At 39.0% G+C, this 18,564-nt stretch overlaps 1 protein-coding gene across 3 annotated transcripts in view; it reads left to right on the forward strand.

Annotated features, from left to right (window-relative positions):
• Positions 1-18,564, forward strand: part of COL21A1 (collagen type XXI alpha 1 chain) — a 213,726-nt gene that overhangs the window by 86,680 nt on the left and 108,482 nt on the right. For 2 of the 3 annotated variants that reach the window (XM_043449847.1, XM_043449846.1), the window contains exons 4-10: positions 792-960; positions 1,396-1,612; positions 4,769-4,942; positions 6,005-6,082; positions 8,089-8,097; positions 8,476-8,559; positions 17,399-17,461. In XM_043449847.1, the coding sequence (XP_043305782.1) occupies positions 792-960; positions 1,396-1,612; positions 4,769-4,942; positions 6,005-6,082; positions 8,089-8,097; positions 8,476-8,559; positions 17,399-17,461 (794 nt within the window). Of the gene's footprint in view, positions 1-791; positions 961-1,395; positions 1,613-4,768; positions 4,943-6,004; positions 6,083-8,088; positions 8,098-8,473; positions 8,560-17,398; positions 17,462-18,564 lie in introns of those variants that run through there. The other variant, XM_043449849.1, reaches the window with a different exon arrangement.

Consider the following 18,564-nt stretch of genomic DNA (forward strand, 5'->3'; position numbering starts at 1 on the left):
TGTACAGAATTTTCCACATAATTTGAGACACTAGTTTCCCAGATAATTGAAAAGCACATCACATTTTTATAATTTATATAGATGACTGTATAATACAAACCTTAATGACTCTTCTTAAGGAAAAAGTCTTTGTTCTTTTGTGAATGTGATTAATAGAATACATAATCCGATTAATCATAGATGAGATAATAGGCCCATTTGAAGAATTTCCATGAACAGAAAAGACCCGCAGTTAAGTTTTTTCCAGAGTGAGACAACCAATGGCATTTAAACTGTAAGATTATAAACTGCTAGAACTGGAAAGAATATAAGGAACAACACACATGTTTTTTCTTACCTCTCACATGCTGGGAAAGCAAGAAGGCAGTCAAGAGTTCATCTCCCAGATCCAAGAAGTTCAAGAGCGTTATCCAAGGGTGTGTGACTACCGGACGGTCCTGGATGAGAAGCAGAAGTCCTGCTCCAGCCCTCCACCGCAGCCCAGGTGTTTCGTGGCCTCACAGTCAAAGAGTGACGTGTAGACTTCAGCACAGTGTTGCCCTTAAAACAGTTCATGAACACATATTCGTCTTACATTTCATTCTCTTTTAGGGAGAAGGAAGACAAGACTCCATCGTCAAGTAACAAAAGCACTCTGAAAACAAAAGAACAACGTTTTCTCAGAAATACATTTGTGTACATTTGTGTGCATATAGAGATTTTATAATTCTATGTTCTTTATTCCTCCTTTAATTTTCTTTGTTGTTGAAGTAACCCAGGATTAATCAACTTTCACGCCTTTTCCTTCATAGAATCTGTCTGTCCAACACGAATTCCAGTGGCAGCACGTGATGAGAAGGGGTTTGATATTCTTTTAGGCTTGGGTATAAAGAAAAAGGCTAAGAAGAGAATTCAGCTTTCACCAACAAAGATTAAAGGATATGAAATAACATCCAAAGTTGATTTATCAGAATTCACAAGGTAAATGTTATATGTGTTTTTCTATTTTATTATTTTCGTGTGTGTTTGTCTCTCAGTTGTGTCCAATTCTTTGTGACCCTGTGAACTGTAGCCCACCAGGCTCCTCTGTCCATGGTATTCTTCAGGCAAGAGTACGGGAGTGGGTTGCCATTTCCTCCTCCAGAGGATCTTCCCCACCCAGGGATCGAACCCGGGTCTACCTTACTTCAGGCAGATTCTTTACTATCTGAATCACCGGGGAAGCATAATTGCTTTACAACGGGCTAGTTTCTGCTGTATAATAAACTGAATCAGCCATATGTATACAGACATCCCCTCCCTTTTGAACCTCTCTCCCAAGCCCCCACAATGTCATATGTTGATACAGTTTTTTCTTGATAAATCTGTAGACATGTTGAGAATTCTTTAAGCTCATACACATTCTTCTTTTTCCAGCAATGTTTTCCCAGAAGGTCTTCCTCCATCATACGTATTTGTCTCCACTCAGAGATTTAAGGTCAAGAAAATGTGGGATTTGTGGAGAATTTTAACCATTGATGGAAGGCCACAAATAGCAGTTACCTTAAATGGAGTGGATAAAACATTATTATTTACAACAACCAGCAACATTAATGGCTCACAAGTGGTCACCTTTGCTGACCCTCGAGTTAAGGTAAAGATGCCTGGGTATGATTGTGGTATTCATGGGGAATTACCGTCAAGTTGGTGTGTTTTGGGAGAGGACAGCCATAATTTAAGATGACTGAAAAGATACTGATTTCATAATGTAATTTTGCTTACTGAATAGAAGCAGCAAAGGAGGAAAATTAGCATTTTTTAATTATTGGAGTATAGTTGATTTACAGTGTGGTGTTAACTTCTGGTGTACAACAGAATGACTTATTTATATGTATGTGTTATCCTTTTTCATATTCTTGTCCATATGGTTTCTCACAGGATGTTGAATATAATACTCTCTGCTCTACACTGGGAAGGACCTTGTCGCTTATCCATTGCATAAGTAGCAGTCTGCATCTGCTAACCCCAGCCTCACACTCCATCCCACCCGTCCTTCCTGCCAGCCACAGTTCTGTCCTCCGTGTCTGCAAGTCTGTTTCTCTTTCTTAAATCAGTTTTTGTGTCCTATTTTAGATTCCAGATATCAGGGATATCACACTGTGTCTGTCTTTCTCTCTCTGGCTTGCTTCAGTTAGTGTGATAATCTAACCCATGTTGCTGCAAATGGCATCACTTCATTCTTTTTATGGCTGAGTAGCATTCCATTATATATACATATATATAAAACATATATACACATATATAACATCTTCTTTGTGCATTCATCTGTTGATGGGCATTTTAAGTTGTTTCCATGTCTCTATGAACATAGGGATGCATGCATCTTTTCGAAGTATAGTTTTGTCTGAAGTATAGTATATTGTCTGGATATATAACCAGGAGTGGACCATATGGCAACTCCATTTTGGTGAAAATCTGTCTTAATTCATGTGAGATTGTGGGGTGGGGAAAATCATATTTTTCAGTTCTTGCTTCTAAGTGCCAGGAATATTTACTTATAATAACCACCCAAGGAAGAAGCTATTGCTCTCATTTTACAGGAAAAAAAAATGTTCAGGGATATTAAGTTCTCCCTCTAACTAGCATGGCTAGTAAATTGTGACATCAGGAATTTAATTTCAGTCTAGTCAGTTTCAAAGTCCATGTTGGTCTGCTTTATACTGCCATGTCCTACAGGATATTGAGGTAAAGTCACATTTGTCAGAACATTAAATACAGGTAGATAATGATATAGAATTTGCATTTATTAGGGGGACAGTTTATATCCCCTGAAGGAACATACATTTAATAAAATACATAAACTAAAAGTGTATTTTCCAAGGCACATGTGTTCAGAATATAGATATCATGATAAAAACAATTACATTTTGATTATTATTATAATTATAACAGTCTAATAGTATGTTATATAATTTAGGAAATATACAAGGCTGTACATGGAACTATGCATTTTTGCAATTTCTTCATTTGGTGAGAAGAATAAATTTAAAACATTGTTGTCTGCTGTTTTCATTAAAGTCAACGTGCTGGTTTCTGTAAGAAGTGGCAAATGAATATGGCATGTTTCTCACCTAAATGAACTTATTTATGATGTGATATCCAGTGCTTCTGGTATCTCATAGAAGTGCAAAATGTTACTGCAGTGTGGAAGAAAAAGTGGATTCCAATACAAAATGTGGGCAAGTCTTCATAAATGAGTTGGTTTCTGGAATGGGCTTTGAAGGATGTATAGGATTTTCTGAGATTTAACCCTGTTTATTTTTATTTTTTTTTCCATTTATTTTTATTAGTTGGAGGCTAATTACTTTACAATATTGTAGTGGTTTTTGCCATACATTGACATGAATCAGCCATGGATTTACATGTGTTCCCCATCCCGATCCCCCTTCCCACCTCCCTCTCCACCCGATTCCTCTGGGTCTTCCCAGTGCACCAGGCCCGAGCACTTGTCTCATGCATCCAGCCTGGGCTGGTGATCTGTTTCACCCTAGATAATATACATGTTTCGATGCTGTTCTCTCGAAACATCCCACCCTTGCCTTCTCCCACAGAGTCCAAAATTCTGTTCTGTACATCTGTGTCTCTTTTTCTGTTTTGCATATAAGGTTATCATTACCATCTTTCTAAATTCCATATATATGCGTTAGTATACTGTATTGGTCTAATGAGATGGATGAAACTGGAGCCCATTAGACAGGATGTAAAGGATTTTGATGAAAAGAGAGGACACGGGAATTGGTGGTTCATTACTAAGGAGTCACGTGTAGTAAAGTGCAGGGTTTTTATGTAGAGAATAGAATGTGGTGCCCCCTGTGTTTCGAGTATAAGATACTCACACACACACAAAGTTAGCCAGGTATAAGTTCAAACTTGTATCTTGTATGTGAACGTGGGCCTGGGAACTCTACACACAGTTTTGCATTTCGTTCAGTCGATGATGGAATTCCATCAGAAAGTCTCGGTCACTGTCCTGTCAGGATCTAAGCAGCTCTCTCCTCTGCTCCTTCCCCTTCATAAAGAATACCTTTGACTCTTTCCTGGACCTGGGCTCGGTCCGAGGAATACAGAAACTATGAAGATGGGGGCATGAGATTAATTCTAGTAGAGAATTCTAGGTTGGCTTGGAGGGAAGGGACAGGGATTGAGATGTGTTTAAAAATTATTCAAACAAAGCGAGATACCTGTGAGCCTAAATTATGACAGAGAAGGGCAGTGCAGAAGTGAATCTGAGTTTTGCTTAAACACAGCCTTGCTGGAATTTTGCGTCTACTTGTTATGGCAACTGAGGTAAGGAGGAGGAGGTAAGGGTGCTTGCTGTGATTTAAAAACGGGGGATATTATTAATATCATTTCATGGAAATCAGGAGAGGAAGAAGGTTTGGCGGAGACTGTCACAGTGGACGGACTAGTTACATGATCCACGGTTGCTATGAAGTACGTAGGATGAGGGGATGAAAGAAGCCACTTGAACTGGGACATGAGGAACTTTTCTGTGACCTTGAGGGAGTTGTTTCCACAAACACTTTGGTCCAGCTTCTTGGGAATGTGCGACGGAAACTCATGTAGGGATTAATAAAGTGACTGGTGGGTATTGGCCTTTGGGACCCAGCTTGGGTCAGGGTGAGTTAGAATATGATACAACCAATCTGCGTGGTATGGATTTATGGTTGATGACTAAAGAATAGAGACAAAGAAGATACAAGATTGCTAGGAATTCTCTTTATGAATCTCCTGTATTCCCTTCCTATAGACATTATTTGATGAAGGCTGGCATCAAATTCGCCTCTTAGTAACAGAACAAGATGTAACTCTGTTTATTGATGATCAACAAATTGAAAACAAGCCGCTACATCCAGTGTTAGGGATCTTCATCAGTGGGCAAACCCAAATTGGAAAATATTCTGGGAAGGAAGAAACTGTTCAGGTGAGTAAAATGATTTGCTTTTTTCATCCTATAAAATGGAGCTTTGGTGATAGTATTTATCACATTTATTGTATTTAATTTAATTCCTTTAAGGGACTTAGTCAAAAAGTGGTCCGTTCTTTAGTGAAATTGTATGTTTGTGTATGTATGAAAATGAAAAATCAGACTTAATATAATAATTCTTAGAAATATGTTCTCCCGAGTGCATGGTAGAATTCTATGCTATTATGAAACATTAATTTCATATTTCCCAGGAGAAGCATAGATTATATCATGAATTTGGAAAAGAGAATGTGATTAAAGTTGTGAGTGGCAGTTATAAAAATTTCTTTGCAGCTGTGAGGATAAAATTAGATTAATGTGTGTCAGGATTTTCATAAGCAAAACTGTGACTGTTCTGGTATTCTTTTAAGCTAGCATATCTATTATGGGTTGAGAGGTGTATATTTCAAGCCATGTCTTGAAAAATCCTTTATTTGAAAAGGTATGTCTTTCTCACTCTGTTTCTATCAAGAGAAGATGGTGTCATATTCAAATGTATGCTTATGGTCTCTATGTACTAATGTCAAATTGTAGTAAATATTTAAATAGTAAGAGGTGCTGGGTTTACTCATCACACAGCTCTCTGTGCCAAAAACTAAATATTGGAAACCATAGATGGTTTCTTGAGCCTACTCTGTGCAGTCAGGGATGTGGAGAGATGCAGAGTGAACATGGAAAGCCTGGGAAAGCTTTCTGGTGGTCCAGGAAATGCTTTCTAGAGGAGCTCTTAATACAAGGGTACTACATAAGTACCACTGGGTTTCCCAAGGAAACCAGAGATTTGTGTTTGCTGCTAGGAAAGTTTTCCTTGGAAGTTACATTGCATCAATCTTTATACTGTACGTCAAGAATTCAAATTTTGTGTTCTTATTATTTATTGTATTTTACTGTTATCAAAGATAAGTGCTTTGATCTGTGACACATTATTACTACAGTGACTGCTTCTGTGTATCTGAGTTGCTTTTTATAAGGCAGTTTGTTTGGCCCTCAACTTTAACTTCACTGGTTTTGTGTTTCCAGTTTGATGTCCAAAAGCTACGAATCTACTGTGACCCAGAGCAGAACAACCGGGAGACAGCGTGTGAAATTCCTGGATTTGTGAGTAGGATGGATTATGTTTTCCACCAGGTGTTGCTTTAGAACTTTCAATGCAATAAATAGAATGCAGATAGCATGTGAGCTTGAATTTAACTTACAGAGTTAATCTGTTTCTTCATTTTCAGTGCAAATAAAATGATATTGATGAAAACATATTTTGAGGTTCATAATTGAAATACTGTTACTATGTATTAATGTAGAAGTGTAAATGGAAGAGCACAGGGAACATTTTTTCATCATCTTGGGGGTCGTTGTTGTTCCACTTCTTGAATGAAGCAGGGTTGGACCTGCTCTAGAAAAACATAGAATTCATTGTCTGAATGTCCAGTGAGTAAAACACGTTTGTAAACCTCATTGATTCTGATGTGGCACAGTTCTGAAGAGTAGAAAATTATTCATTTTCCTGTTCATTAGCATGTTTTTTCAAACCATAATGAATATAAAGTTTTCTTCTTATTGTTGTTAGTTAGGTAAGATTTTCTTATATTTCTAGGATATAAGCAACTTTCTATCTATTTAGAGATTTTAATGCATTAGGAAGAAAAAGATTATAAACTAAAATGTTAGAGTCTGATCATACGCATGTGTGAAACTGATTTTTCTCTGGGGAAAAAAATGGTATATTGTTGGTAATGCAGAAATGGTAGAATATAAAACTCTTTGACGATGTGAATTCTCAGTGACATTTGAGGCCTACATGGTTCTTCTCCTTGTTATAGTCTTGTCATCATCTTCCTTTTCCCTATTAAACTGAGTAACTTATGGATCCACATCTTCTGAAAATTTGAAAGCACAGAGCAGTGAATTTAAGAGATCTATAATGAAAATCAACAATGGAAACTTCTAGAAATGATTCCTTCTGCATTTTCTACTTTAATTTTTTAAACACTAACTTTTATACATACTTATAACTTGGAATATAAATTTCTTTTGTTTAAACACTATAATGTTTATTTTAGATACTTATAACTTGGAATATAAATCTCTCCTAAAAGCATTAAGCAGTTATTGTATTTTGAGAGTCTGTTGTACATACTTGATTTATTGCGTTTCTCCACTGACTTTTGCCATGACCATGGCCACTCCACCCCCTGCCTCCCATAATAGAAGCATAGCTTGAGACTGTAGATTCTGAGTTCTCATATCCACCTTCTGTGTTTTATGCCTCCTTCCTCTCATGTGTGACTTCTTCAGGTTTTTTTATACCCTTTTTCACCTTTATTCCCATCTTCTCAGTTTTTGATTGAATCTATTATTGTTTGGAAAGACTACTAACATATTTAAAACTGTGCATTATTCAGTAAGAAATAGAATGTTTAGCAAGAAGCTTTCCTAAAGTAAATTGCATAAATTGAATGTATGTAGTTTGTGACTTGCTTAGATGTGTTTTGTCTTTTTCTCGGGTTCTCAAGTGATTTCCCCAGGGTGCATGCATGCGTGCTAAGTCACTTCAGTTGTGTCTGACTCTTCGCATTCCTGTGGACTGTAGCCTGCCAGGCTCCTCTGACCAGGGGATTCTCCAAGCAAGAATCCTGGAGTGGGTTGCCCTGCCCTCCTCCAGGGGATCTCTCTGACCCAGGGACTGAACCCGAGTCTTTTATGTCTCCCTGGAGAATTCCGTGGACAGAAGAGCCTGGTGGATGACAGTTCATGTAGTTGCAAAGAATAGGACACAACTGAATGACTTTCATTTCACTAAGTGATTTCCAGAAAGTTCAAGAGAGCATAAAACCCCACGTTGAGGTATTTTTATTCCTGCGTGGCTGTTTTACCAAGCACACTCTCATCATTGCTAATTTCCTTCCTTCATCCTATTATAAATGTAAGAATAACATATATAGGTAATTTTTTAGGATAGTTGCTATCAAATGTTTTAGCTCTTGCTGGTTTTGATACTTCATTTATCTCTGCTCTAGACAAAGAAATATCTGTAAATTAGAAAGATAATTTAGAAATTTAATTCAAAGCATGTCTTAAAAACATGTTTGTTGTTGTTTTTCTTTCAGAATGGTGAGGTAGGCCTGGATACTATTATTCTCCTTATGGTAATGTTTGCATGGTGGGACTGTTTAGCTTCTTCCATCAATTGTAAGTATATTAGAGAAATAGAGTCCATTTCTATGTGGTTTGAGTGTATCTGGTATTCATAGCTTGTTTGTGTGATGCTGAATTTCTTATTGGATTGGGAAGTAAATGTAAGTTGTCTTCACCGTTTCACACACACACTGACACATGTGTGTGTACACGTGTGTGTGCATCTTGCCGTGTGGTGTGTGTACACGTGTGTGCGCATCTTGCCGTGTGGTGTGTGTACACGTGTGTATGCATGTCGTGTGGTGTGTGTACAAAGTGTGTGTGCATCTTGCCGTGTGGTATGTCTCCTTCTCTTTTAGTGCCTCAACGGTCCCAGTGATGTAGGTTCAACGGCAGCTCCCTGCATCTGTCCTCCAGGAAAGCCAGGACTACAAGGGCCCAAAGTGAGTAACACCTAACTTGCTTTTTTTGTTAAAACAGACAAACTAACGCTGAGCAAGCACAAAATTCCTAATCACCACTGAGCCTGTTGTGAATATTCTGCCTAATATCTTAGAAGAGTTTAAATGGTGAGTTTTAGTGATTTTTTAAAAAAAGTGTATCCTAATCTGTAATTGCCTTTGAACCTTAAATTGATACCACAATAAAGTGGGGGAGAATATTTTGTTTCCTTGCTTGTCCGTTTGTGTTTTTTCCCCTTAATGCCGCTACTGTATCCCAAGAATGATACTTGCTTACAACCAGGTGAAAAATGAAGAATGATATGTTCAAAATTCTTAAATGTCTAAATGCTTAATCTGTCAAGATGATTTTCAGATAGAAAAATGAAATAAAAACTTTAAAATTGGTTTGAGTGTTGTGTTTGATGTCCAGGTCTAAAAAGAGAGTCAAAGGTGTGTATATGTACTCATTTATATTTTTACTTATCATGCAATAATTATTTTTAGAAAGTATATTCTTTTAGTCATTTTCATACATGCATATCTCCCAGTTGCATTTCCATATTTATTTGCACATGTATCTGCATACATATTATTTGTGTGCATATGTATTTTTTGTGTATATTTGTATAAACACATATTCATTTGTGTACACATGTGTATATGATTGGAAGTATGATGTGCATGCTATTTTATAACTAGTTACCTTTTACATAATAGTCTGAATCTGTTTCTATCTATTAAATGTGAATGACTGAATTTTTAAGTAAGTTGACACTGACTTTGGCATCACTTAGACATAGCCTAGGACACTGAGATGTTAGTGGCTTGTCCTCTGTAGATGAACCTTGTTTGTGCCGCTGTGCTGTGCCTAGTCGCTCAGTCGTGTCCCTCTCTTTACGATAGCATGGACTGTAGCCCGCCAGGCTCCTCTGTCCATGGGATTCTCCACGCAAGAATACTGGAGTGGGTATCCTATCCCTTCTCCAGGGGATCTTCCCGACCCAGGAATTGAACTGGGTTCTCCTGCATTGCAGGCAAATTCTTTACTAACTGAGCTACCAAGGAAAACCAAATCTTGTTTACTTAATATTATTTAAAAATATCATCTAGATAAAAATGTCTAACTTGAAAGAAGTATGACTTCTTAGCTTGAGAGGATGTTCTGAGTATTGATCATTTATTACCTGGAGTGACCATAATAAATTTTGCTAAATATGAATTATAATATTCATTTAGATGGAATTTTCTGATAAATTTAAATCATCACAACTAAAAAATTTCAGATTTTAGATTGGTGATCTGGGAGAATTGAATTCTGGTCTTTTGTGCATGTTTCCCCATCCATTTTCAGGTGATAGTTTATGACCCACTTCAAACCTAGCTTGAAATTAGGAAAGAAACATAATTTAAGAAATAAAAGGATAAATTCAAAGTAAACCTGTTTGGCTTGAAATTTGACTTCAGTCCTTCATAATCTATTATTGTGAACAATTTTTAGGTTGCATTTAGGAAGATTAATTCAAGTGTTCTTCTGATAAAGTAGCCATGTTATTTAGGACGCTTTAACACAAAGGAAAAATACCTGCAATATGCTTCTCAAACAATTTACCTTGCAAGGCAGGTGTGACCTACCTACCCACAGACTATCTTTTGATATATGTTTATACAACTTTACTTAACTTGGAATATTTTACATTGAAGTGATTTGATCTGCAAGAGATACCATGTGGAAATCAGAGTTCCATGACATTGACCTCTCTAAGCCCAGAGGAACTTCCATCTGCTCAGGTTGCCCCCAGGGCCTCTAAGGGGCTGTCCATTCTGGGGGCAGGCATCCAGGGTCTCCTGATGTATCCTGATCTTCATTAGTGGTCCATTAGGCATCTTGAAGTGATACCAATTTTTATGCATGTATGTTCCTACAGCAAACTTTTAGCACGCCCTTTGTCTTATCTGTTAAAGCCTCTGATTTTCAGTATTTTCAAGTTTCATGTGTTCCTCATTTTCATTCTCTCTTCTTAGTCATCATCTCACCCCTTTGCCACCTACTACTTTAAGTGAAATTGCAGTTTTCCACTGATCTTCAAGTTGGCGTGCTTTCTCAATCTGCTTTCCATTTTCTTCAGAAACGCTGGCAGGAGGCCAGGAACACACACACACACTCTTCCATCCTTTCAGGGCTGTTTCCCCTGGAGGTTGTTCCTCACTCACATCAGGGACCTGTATGTGAAAAACAGGGTCCATAGCGACAGCCTGAGGTTTTCTTCCTTTGGAGAACTTCTGGCCTGGAAAATTGATAGGTTTTTAATTAGTGCACCAGAATCAGAACTAAAACAAATGAAGCGATTTTACTATACATCCAGCTGAGATGTATTGGTCGTTTTTGGTAGATGTTGTCTGGAACGTTTTACAGATTTCCATCGGGCAGACTTACCTGTGCAGGAGAGTCTAGTCTTCCCAGTAGCGAGACATTGGGTTCTGGGAGCTGAGAGTTAAGTCATGAAACTGAAAGAGGAGAAATGCACGTGTGGATGGGTGAGTACATGCTGATTCTAAGATGCAGTCAGTCATCTGCTTCAAGGTTTCTGAACTTCCAACAAATATGACAACCCTTTTGTAAAACCAGGTTAACTTAACTGAGATAGCCCATACGTTGGCTTCCCTGGTGACTCAGATGGTAAAGAATCTGCCTGCAATGTGGGAGACCTGGGTTCGATCCCTGGGGTGGGAGTATCCCCTTGAGGAGGGCATGGCAAACCACTCCAGTATTCTTGCCTGAAGAATCCCCACGGACAGAGGAGACTGGTGGGCTACAGTCCATCGGGTCACAAAGAGTTGGACACACCTGAGCGACGAGGCACAGCACGTTCCATACTTGGCGTCTTCAATAATCATAGAGAAATATATCTGTTGTGGGGCTGTGAGCCCCTGAATGAGGCTGGCTTATTCATTCTGTGTCCCTACTGTCAAAGGGAGTGACTAAATTAATGACACTCTGGGAATGATTTTTGTATGGAAGCATTTCACAGTGAAGGTTATAACGTTCAGTTCTCCTTTGGAATTTCAGTGTCTAGAGTAGTGCTTAATAGTAATAATTTTTGTTTAATGAATTATAAAATGATTGAAAAAGTAAGATTCACCTATCCCCCAATTAACCCATGTGGAATGCCTTTGTTCTATATGAACGATCCAGGCAATCTCTGGTTTAAAAATAAATCCCTTCCAAAAGACCTGTCCATGCAATGGCAGCTTCTTCCTCCACTTCGTGGCTAAAGGGACATTTGTGGGGACAAACTCCCCACATTTGATCTAATCTTCATAATCTGCCTGCCAGTGCAGGAGATGCAAGAGAAGTGGATTCGATCCCTGGGTCGGGAAGATATCCTAGAGAAGGAAATGGCAACCCTCTCCAGGATTCTTGCCTGGAAAATTCCACGGACAGGGAAGCGTGGGCTCCAGTCTGTGGGTTCTCAAAGAGTCAGACACGACTGAGCACACACACACACAGAGTGAAAATGTGGAAAAAAAGCAATTTTTTTTCCAACTTTTTCCTAAGGAAGAAGCAATTTCTTAATAACTTATTTTCTCTGAAATACCATTCTTTCTACAAGTTTATTGATGCCCTTTGTTTCAACCCTGATGGTTCTACTGAGTAGGGATTCCTTTGGGTTATCAAAGTAACCTCGGGCTAAAATACAAAAGCCTTTGGAAAATTTTAGGAACCACTGGGCGTTCACATATTTATGCTGATTTCCCCAAATTAAGTGGATTCCTTCTAGCTGAAGAGAATTAGCATTTGAGTTTTGAGGGAGAGAGGAGGTTGGTTTTGGTGAAAACCAAAGGAATTGGTCTTAGGTCAGATACTTCTGTGGAGGCCAATGGGTAGTCTCAAGGCACAGGGGTTTTGAGAAGAAAGTTTTAAAACACTGGATTCAGTCCTAGGAGACCTTTGCTTTGGATGAATAACTTAAAATAATTAGCTTACTTTTGCAAGCGCAGTTGTTTCTCACTTTGTTCATATTTGCACACTTGCAAGGCCGTGTGCAGGGATGTTTCAACTTAGTCCATGATGTTCCCATTCCTGGCAGAAACTCAGAAATTCTGTGGCACAAAATCAATTCATCATAAGTAAGAATTGCTTTTCAGCTGAATACTTATTTTTTGAAATTGCACATGTTTCAACTAAAGTAGAAGAAAGTAGATTAAGAATTTAGTCACAGTTGTGTAATTATATGTCATATGTCTAATTTAATATATTTGGAAAATCATTTCCACATTAAGCTTGCTAGCCTTCCCTGGGTTGGTTTTGATAACAGTTTGCATTTTGATGTGGGCAGAGAGAGAGGCATTTAGGAGCATCGTATCTAAAGTTGAATTAGCTGAGTTCCCATCTCCACTGCTGCTTTGTAACCTTGGACAAGTTACCTAACCTTCCTGGGCCTCAGTTTTCTTATATATAAAGTGGGAACAGTAAAATTACCTGCTTCATGGGATTCTTATGAGGATTAAGAAATTGAATACAGGTAAATCTCATAGGGGGCTTCCCTAGTCGCTCAATGATAAAGAACCTGTTTGCCAATGCAGAGGACATACGAGATGCTGGTTCAATCCCTGGGTCTGAGAGATCCCCTGGAGAAGAAAATGGCAATCCACTCCAGTGTTCTTGCCTGGAAAATTCTGTGGACAGAGGAGACTGGTGGGCTACAGTCAATGGGGTCTCAAAGAGTCAGACATGACTTAGCAACTGAACAACAGCACATCTTGTGGAGCAGTGCTTAATGTGTAGTAAGCAATCAGTAAAGGTTGGTGTCAGCTTTTACTACAGTAGTAAAATCGAATTTTTATTCTAATTAGCCTTCTCTTAAAAAATCAGTTAGGGTTTACTTTATTCTTCCAGTTTTTTGGAAGCAATAGCAAACCTACCTGAGGTTTTGCAAATAAACCAGTAGGGCAATAGTTCAAATAACCACTAAAAACCTACCAGAAATAATACAACCTGCAGAAGAGATTATTTTCCCTCTGCAGGCCATTGACCTGTGTTGCCTTAAGAAGTCACATTGGGTTTATCTCGTGGGTGATTTTTTTTCCCTTGGAAACTTAGTTTTGATTCATTTAAAATATTATCATTAAGTATGTTTTGTACTTTTATGCAGCTTAAAAACACAAGTCCTGTTTCTTCTCATGCCAAAGTTTTATTTCATCATCATCATAGAAGTTAAACCTTCTCAGATCCTTTTGATGTTGTGAATTTTGCTGGTAATTAATACTGTATGAGTAAAGAGGTCATTAACAGATTGGAAATAATCAGTTCAGTTCAGTTCAGTCGCTCAGTTGTGTCCGACTCTGTGACCCCATGGATTGCAGCACACCAGGCTTCCCTGTCCATCACCAACTCCTGGAGTTTACTCAAACTCATGTCCATTGAGTCGGTGATGCCATCCAACCATCTCATCCTCTGTTGTCCCCTTCTCCTCCCTCCTACATTCTTTCCCAGCATCAGGGTCTTTTCCAATGAGTCAGTTCTTCACATGAGGTGGCCAAAGTATTGGAGTTTCAGCTTCAGCATCAGTCCTTCCAAAGAACACCCAGGACTGATCTCCTTTAGGATGGGCTGGTTGGATCTCCTTGCAGTCCAAGGGACTCTCAAGAGTCTTCTCTAACACCACAGTTCAAAAGCATCAATTCTTCTGCGCTCAGCTTTCTTTATAGTCCAACTCTCACATCTATACATCACTACTGGAAGAACCATAGCCTTGACTAGACAGACCTTTGTCAGTAAAGTAATGTCTCTGCTTTTTAATATGCTATCTAGGTTGGTCATAGCTCTTCTTCCAAGGAGCAAGCATCTTTTAATTTCATGGCTGCAATCACCATCAGCAAATAGTTATTGATATTCTCCTTGGTACTCAGCATTGTCCTAAAACAGTGGAAAACATTGACCATGGGTTTAAGGGGCCTAGATCCAAACGATGGATGAAGAGCAACCAAGGGATGATTTTGAGAGAACCCCTGTTATGAATGAGTGACCAGTGAATGACTCGGGAACTGCTGCAGTATTCAGTAGAAACGGCATCAGGAGGAGATGCAGGAACAAGGAGGGTACACTGACTGGAAACCTTGTTATCCTGACTCAGACGCAAAAGGAAGAAAGTCTTCCCAGGAGAAAAAAAGAAGAAAAGAAAGATGGAATTTGTTGAGAAGTAGTGAGGCCAGTCGGAACATGGTTAAAGAAAGATGGCAGAGAGGCCAGAAATCAGTGTGGATCTTCTCAAAATAAGAAGAAAAAACATCTAATACCCTAGAGAATGGAAACCCTGCTCTCTAGTGCCCCGGCTGACACTGGCTATCTTTGGATTAGAATTACAAACTGTGCCTCTTCAGCATGAAATTACATGTCCCTGCATTACTTTTCTCCCCAAGTTTACAGCTATTCCTTTTCCATCTCTTTTAAAAACGGCGTGTCCCTTCTCCTCAGCCTTTCCACATGGTCGACCTCTTGGGCAAGCATAAGGAAAAGCCCATCCCTTCTCCACTGGCTCCTTGATAGAGTTCACACAGTTCTTTCCATTTTTCCTGTTATGTTTCAGGAACAAACCTCCCTCAGCAGTAGCCTGAAGTCGAATTTCAGACCAGAGCACTTGGCTCTCTACAAGTTCCCTTAGCAGTGGCCTTTAGTTAACATGTAACCGCTGTGGTATATGTGAATGATTTCTTGCCGTAGATGTGAAGCCCTGCTGAATTGAAATCAGTTATCTCTCTGTAGTAGTTCACCGATAAATGATGGCTGAGACATGATTTTTTTCAGCAAGATGCCACTCATGGATTCCATAATACACAAATATGATATTATTATTATTGTTGTTTTTGGATACACCCTGTGTTTTGTGGGATCTTAGTTCCCCGCCCAGGGATCAAACCTATGCCCTCAGTGGATGGAGTCCTAACCACTGGACCACAGGGAATTCCCTGATACTATTTTTTGAAGTATTTCTTAGAATTAAATTATAACACACACTCACCCCCCAAAAAACGTTGCTTTCATTGCTTTTCACACATGGTCATCTTCTGACTGGTCAGTTCAGCTCAGTCGCTCAGTTGTGTCTGACTCTTTGCAACCCCATGGACTGCAGCATGCCAAGCCTCCCTGTCCATCACCAGCTCCAGGAGCTTACACAAACTCACGTCCATTGAGTCGGTGATGCCATCCAACCATCTCATACTCTGTCGTCTCTTTCTCCTCCTGCCCTCAATCTTTCCCAGCATCAGGGTCTTTTCCAATATGATTGGTCAGTATTGGCCATTGTGCAACATGCTACAGTTTTTAGAATTTGTCTGGGCTTGTTGCTAAGCTGTACAGAATAATGTTCCTTGAAGGTCTCTGGTTGGTGAGGACAGCATTTGTATTTTAGGTGTGACATGTATTCAAGGACGTTGGGAGCTGGACAGGGTTGTTTGACTTGGGCCTGGTTTTCATGAGGCTTTGTTTTCATGGGGCTTCCCTTGTAGCTCAGCTGGTAAAGAATCTGCCTGTAATGCAGGAGACACTGGTTTGATTCCTGGGTTAGGAGGATCTGCTGGAGAAGGGATAGGCTACCCACTCTAGTACGGTTGGACTTCCCTAGTGGCTCAGCTGGTAAAGAATCTGCCTGCAATGTGGGAGACCTTGGTTCAATTCCTGGGTTGGTAAGATCCCCTGGAGAAGGGAATCGCTACCTGCTCCAGTATTCTGGCCTGGAGAATTCCGTGGACTGTGTGGTCCATGGGGTCACAAAGGGTTGGGCATGACTGAGTGAATTTCACTTTTTCTTTCACTTTTCATTTTGATGGAAATATTCAAATTGTAGAAGTTTAATAGTGTATTAAAATGAAATTATAAATATAGGCAGAGACACAGTGACTAGATTGAAAGGAACAATTGTTCTATGGCTTTAAACTTCACTCCCACATGGAAGATCGTGTAGCCTGTGGACTTTAAAAAAAAAAAAAAACTAACTTTTTTTGGATATAAATTATTCCTATTTTTATTGAAGTATAGTTGAATTATAATGTTGTGTTAATTACTACTATACAGCAAACTTATTCAGTTAAGCATACACACACACACACACACACACACATATATGTTTTTTTTCATGGTCTTTTCCATTATGGTTTATTGTAGGATATTGAATATATTAATAGTTCCCTGTGCTATGCAGTAGGACCTTGTTGTATATCCATCCTGTATATAATCATTTGCCTCTGTTAACCCCAAATTCCCAACCTATTCGTCCCCCACCTCTCTATCCCCTTGGCAACCACAAGTCTATTTCTGTCTTTGAGTCTGTTCCTGTTTCATAGGTAAGTTCATCGGTGTCATATTTTAGATTCAACCTACAAGTGATATCATATTAAAAATAATTATAAATTGAATTGTTAAATCATAAGTCGTGGATTCCTGTAGTGTAATGTCTAGAATAGAATTAAAGTTGCAGATTTCTGAGTGAAATATTAGTTGTTGAAGCCATAATTGTTGTGACATTGCACAGTTGTTCAGAATTCTAAAAATGTTTCCTGTCATAAATACTGACATTTTACATTAGTGAAAAGTACTTCCCTTGTTATACCTGTAATATTCACAGAATTAAATTCCAGAAATGTTTCATAGTAAAAAGGCTTTACTTTTAAAAGTAACTATGATATCATTTTCCTAGCCCTATTTTGGGATTTCCAGTTTTACATTTGTTTGTTTGTTTTACAAAAAGCTGCAAATGATGGAATTGGTTTTGAACCCTGGAGGGCTCTGACCGAATCAGTAGAATTGGTTGTTTTGGACTGAGAGCATTTTTTTCCTCTCTAGGGTGACCCCGGACAGCCTGGGAATCCTGGCTACCGCGGACAGCCTGGTCAAGATGGTAAGCCTGTGAGTACAGAAAGCTTGGTCATCTCCAGTACTGGGATTTTAGGGTCAATGTAACCTCATCGCATGGGGCCAAGTTCAACAGGCAGGGGAGATTTTATTCAAGACAGTTGTTATAGAGGAGAGTCAGCTTCACACAGTTGAACCAGAGGGAGGGGGGCTCCTGAGTGCGGGGTGAACTGGGGGGAAAGTGCTGGAGGCCTTTGAGGGGAGGCTGATCCAGGGATGGAGCAAAGGCAGTTGCTCCTGAGTCTGGCGGGTGTCCTCTGGGGGTTTAGCCCATGTATTTGCTCATGTGCACCTGTCCAAGTGAGGCTCCTCACCTGTTTCCTTCATGGTTCCGTTTAAAAAGGGACGGCTCCTGGGCCCTGGGGAGAGACCTGGGCTGTCAAATGGGCAAGAAGCTTTCTAAAAGATTTACATCTCAAAGGACCAGATAAAGAATTTAGATGATCAGTTTTCCAAAGTAAATGCTATAAGAAAGGAGATCAGGAGTGTAGAGTTGGGAAGAAAAAAACTGAAGTTTCTTCAAGCTGAGTGCAACATTAGGGCTAGCTTGATCAACAGAACTAGTGTCTTAGTCACCTAGGTATCTTCACAAGAGCATACATCTTCACTACTTTTAAAAAATTGCCCAGGGAGTTCTTAATAACAATAAATAGATGGGTTCAGAAATCCTATTTTATTTGCTTCATATCTTAAAGTTTTCAAGTTAAAGATGATGTTATTTTCCTAAGAATGTATGCACTGTAATATCCCTATAATCTGACTTTTAAAATATCTTGTAAAGTGCATAGAGAATTTTAGGGATATTTATGAATTAAGGAAACATAAAGCTTAACCACTTTTAAGCAACTGAGGCAAATGCTTACAGGTAAGTCATCTGTCAGAATGTTTATCACAGTAAACAAACACGATATATTAGGTCTTGAATGTTAAATAATTTTGCCAAAAGAGTATCTCCTGGGAGACTTTATCATGAGATATTAACTCTTGCCATGAAGCCTGGGAAGGTTTATGCTGTGAGTCAATAATTTTCGAGGCATGAAGAAGTATAATCCTCATGTTAAACCAGCAACACCCCAACCATCAGGACTGAGGAGCTT

Source organism: Cervus canadensis, chromosome 28 (assembly GCF_019320065.1).
Source record: "Cervus canadensis isolate Bull #8, Minnesota chromosome 28, ASM1932006v1, whole genome shotgun sequence".
Classification (NCBI taxonomy): Eukaryota; Metazoa; Chordata; class Mammalia; order Artiodactyla; family Cervidae; genus Cervus; species Cervus canadensis.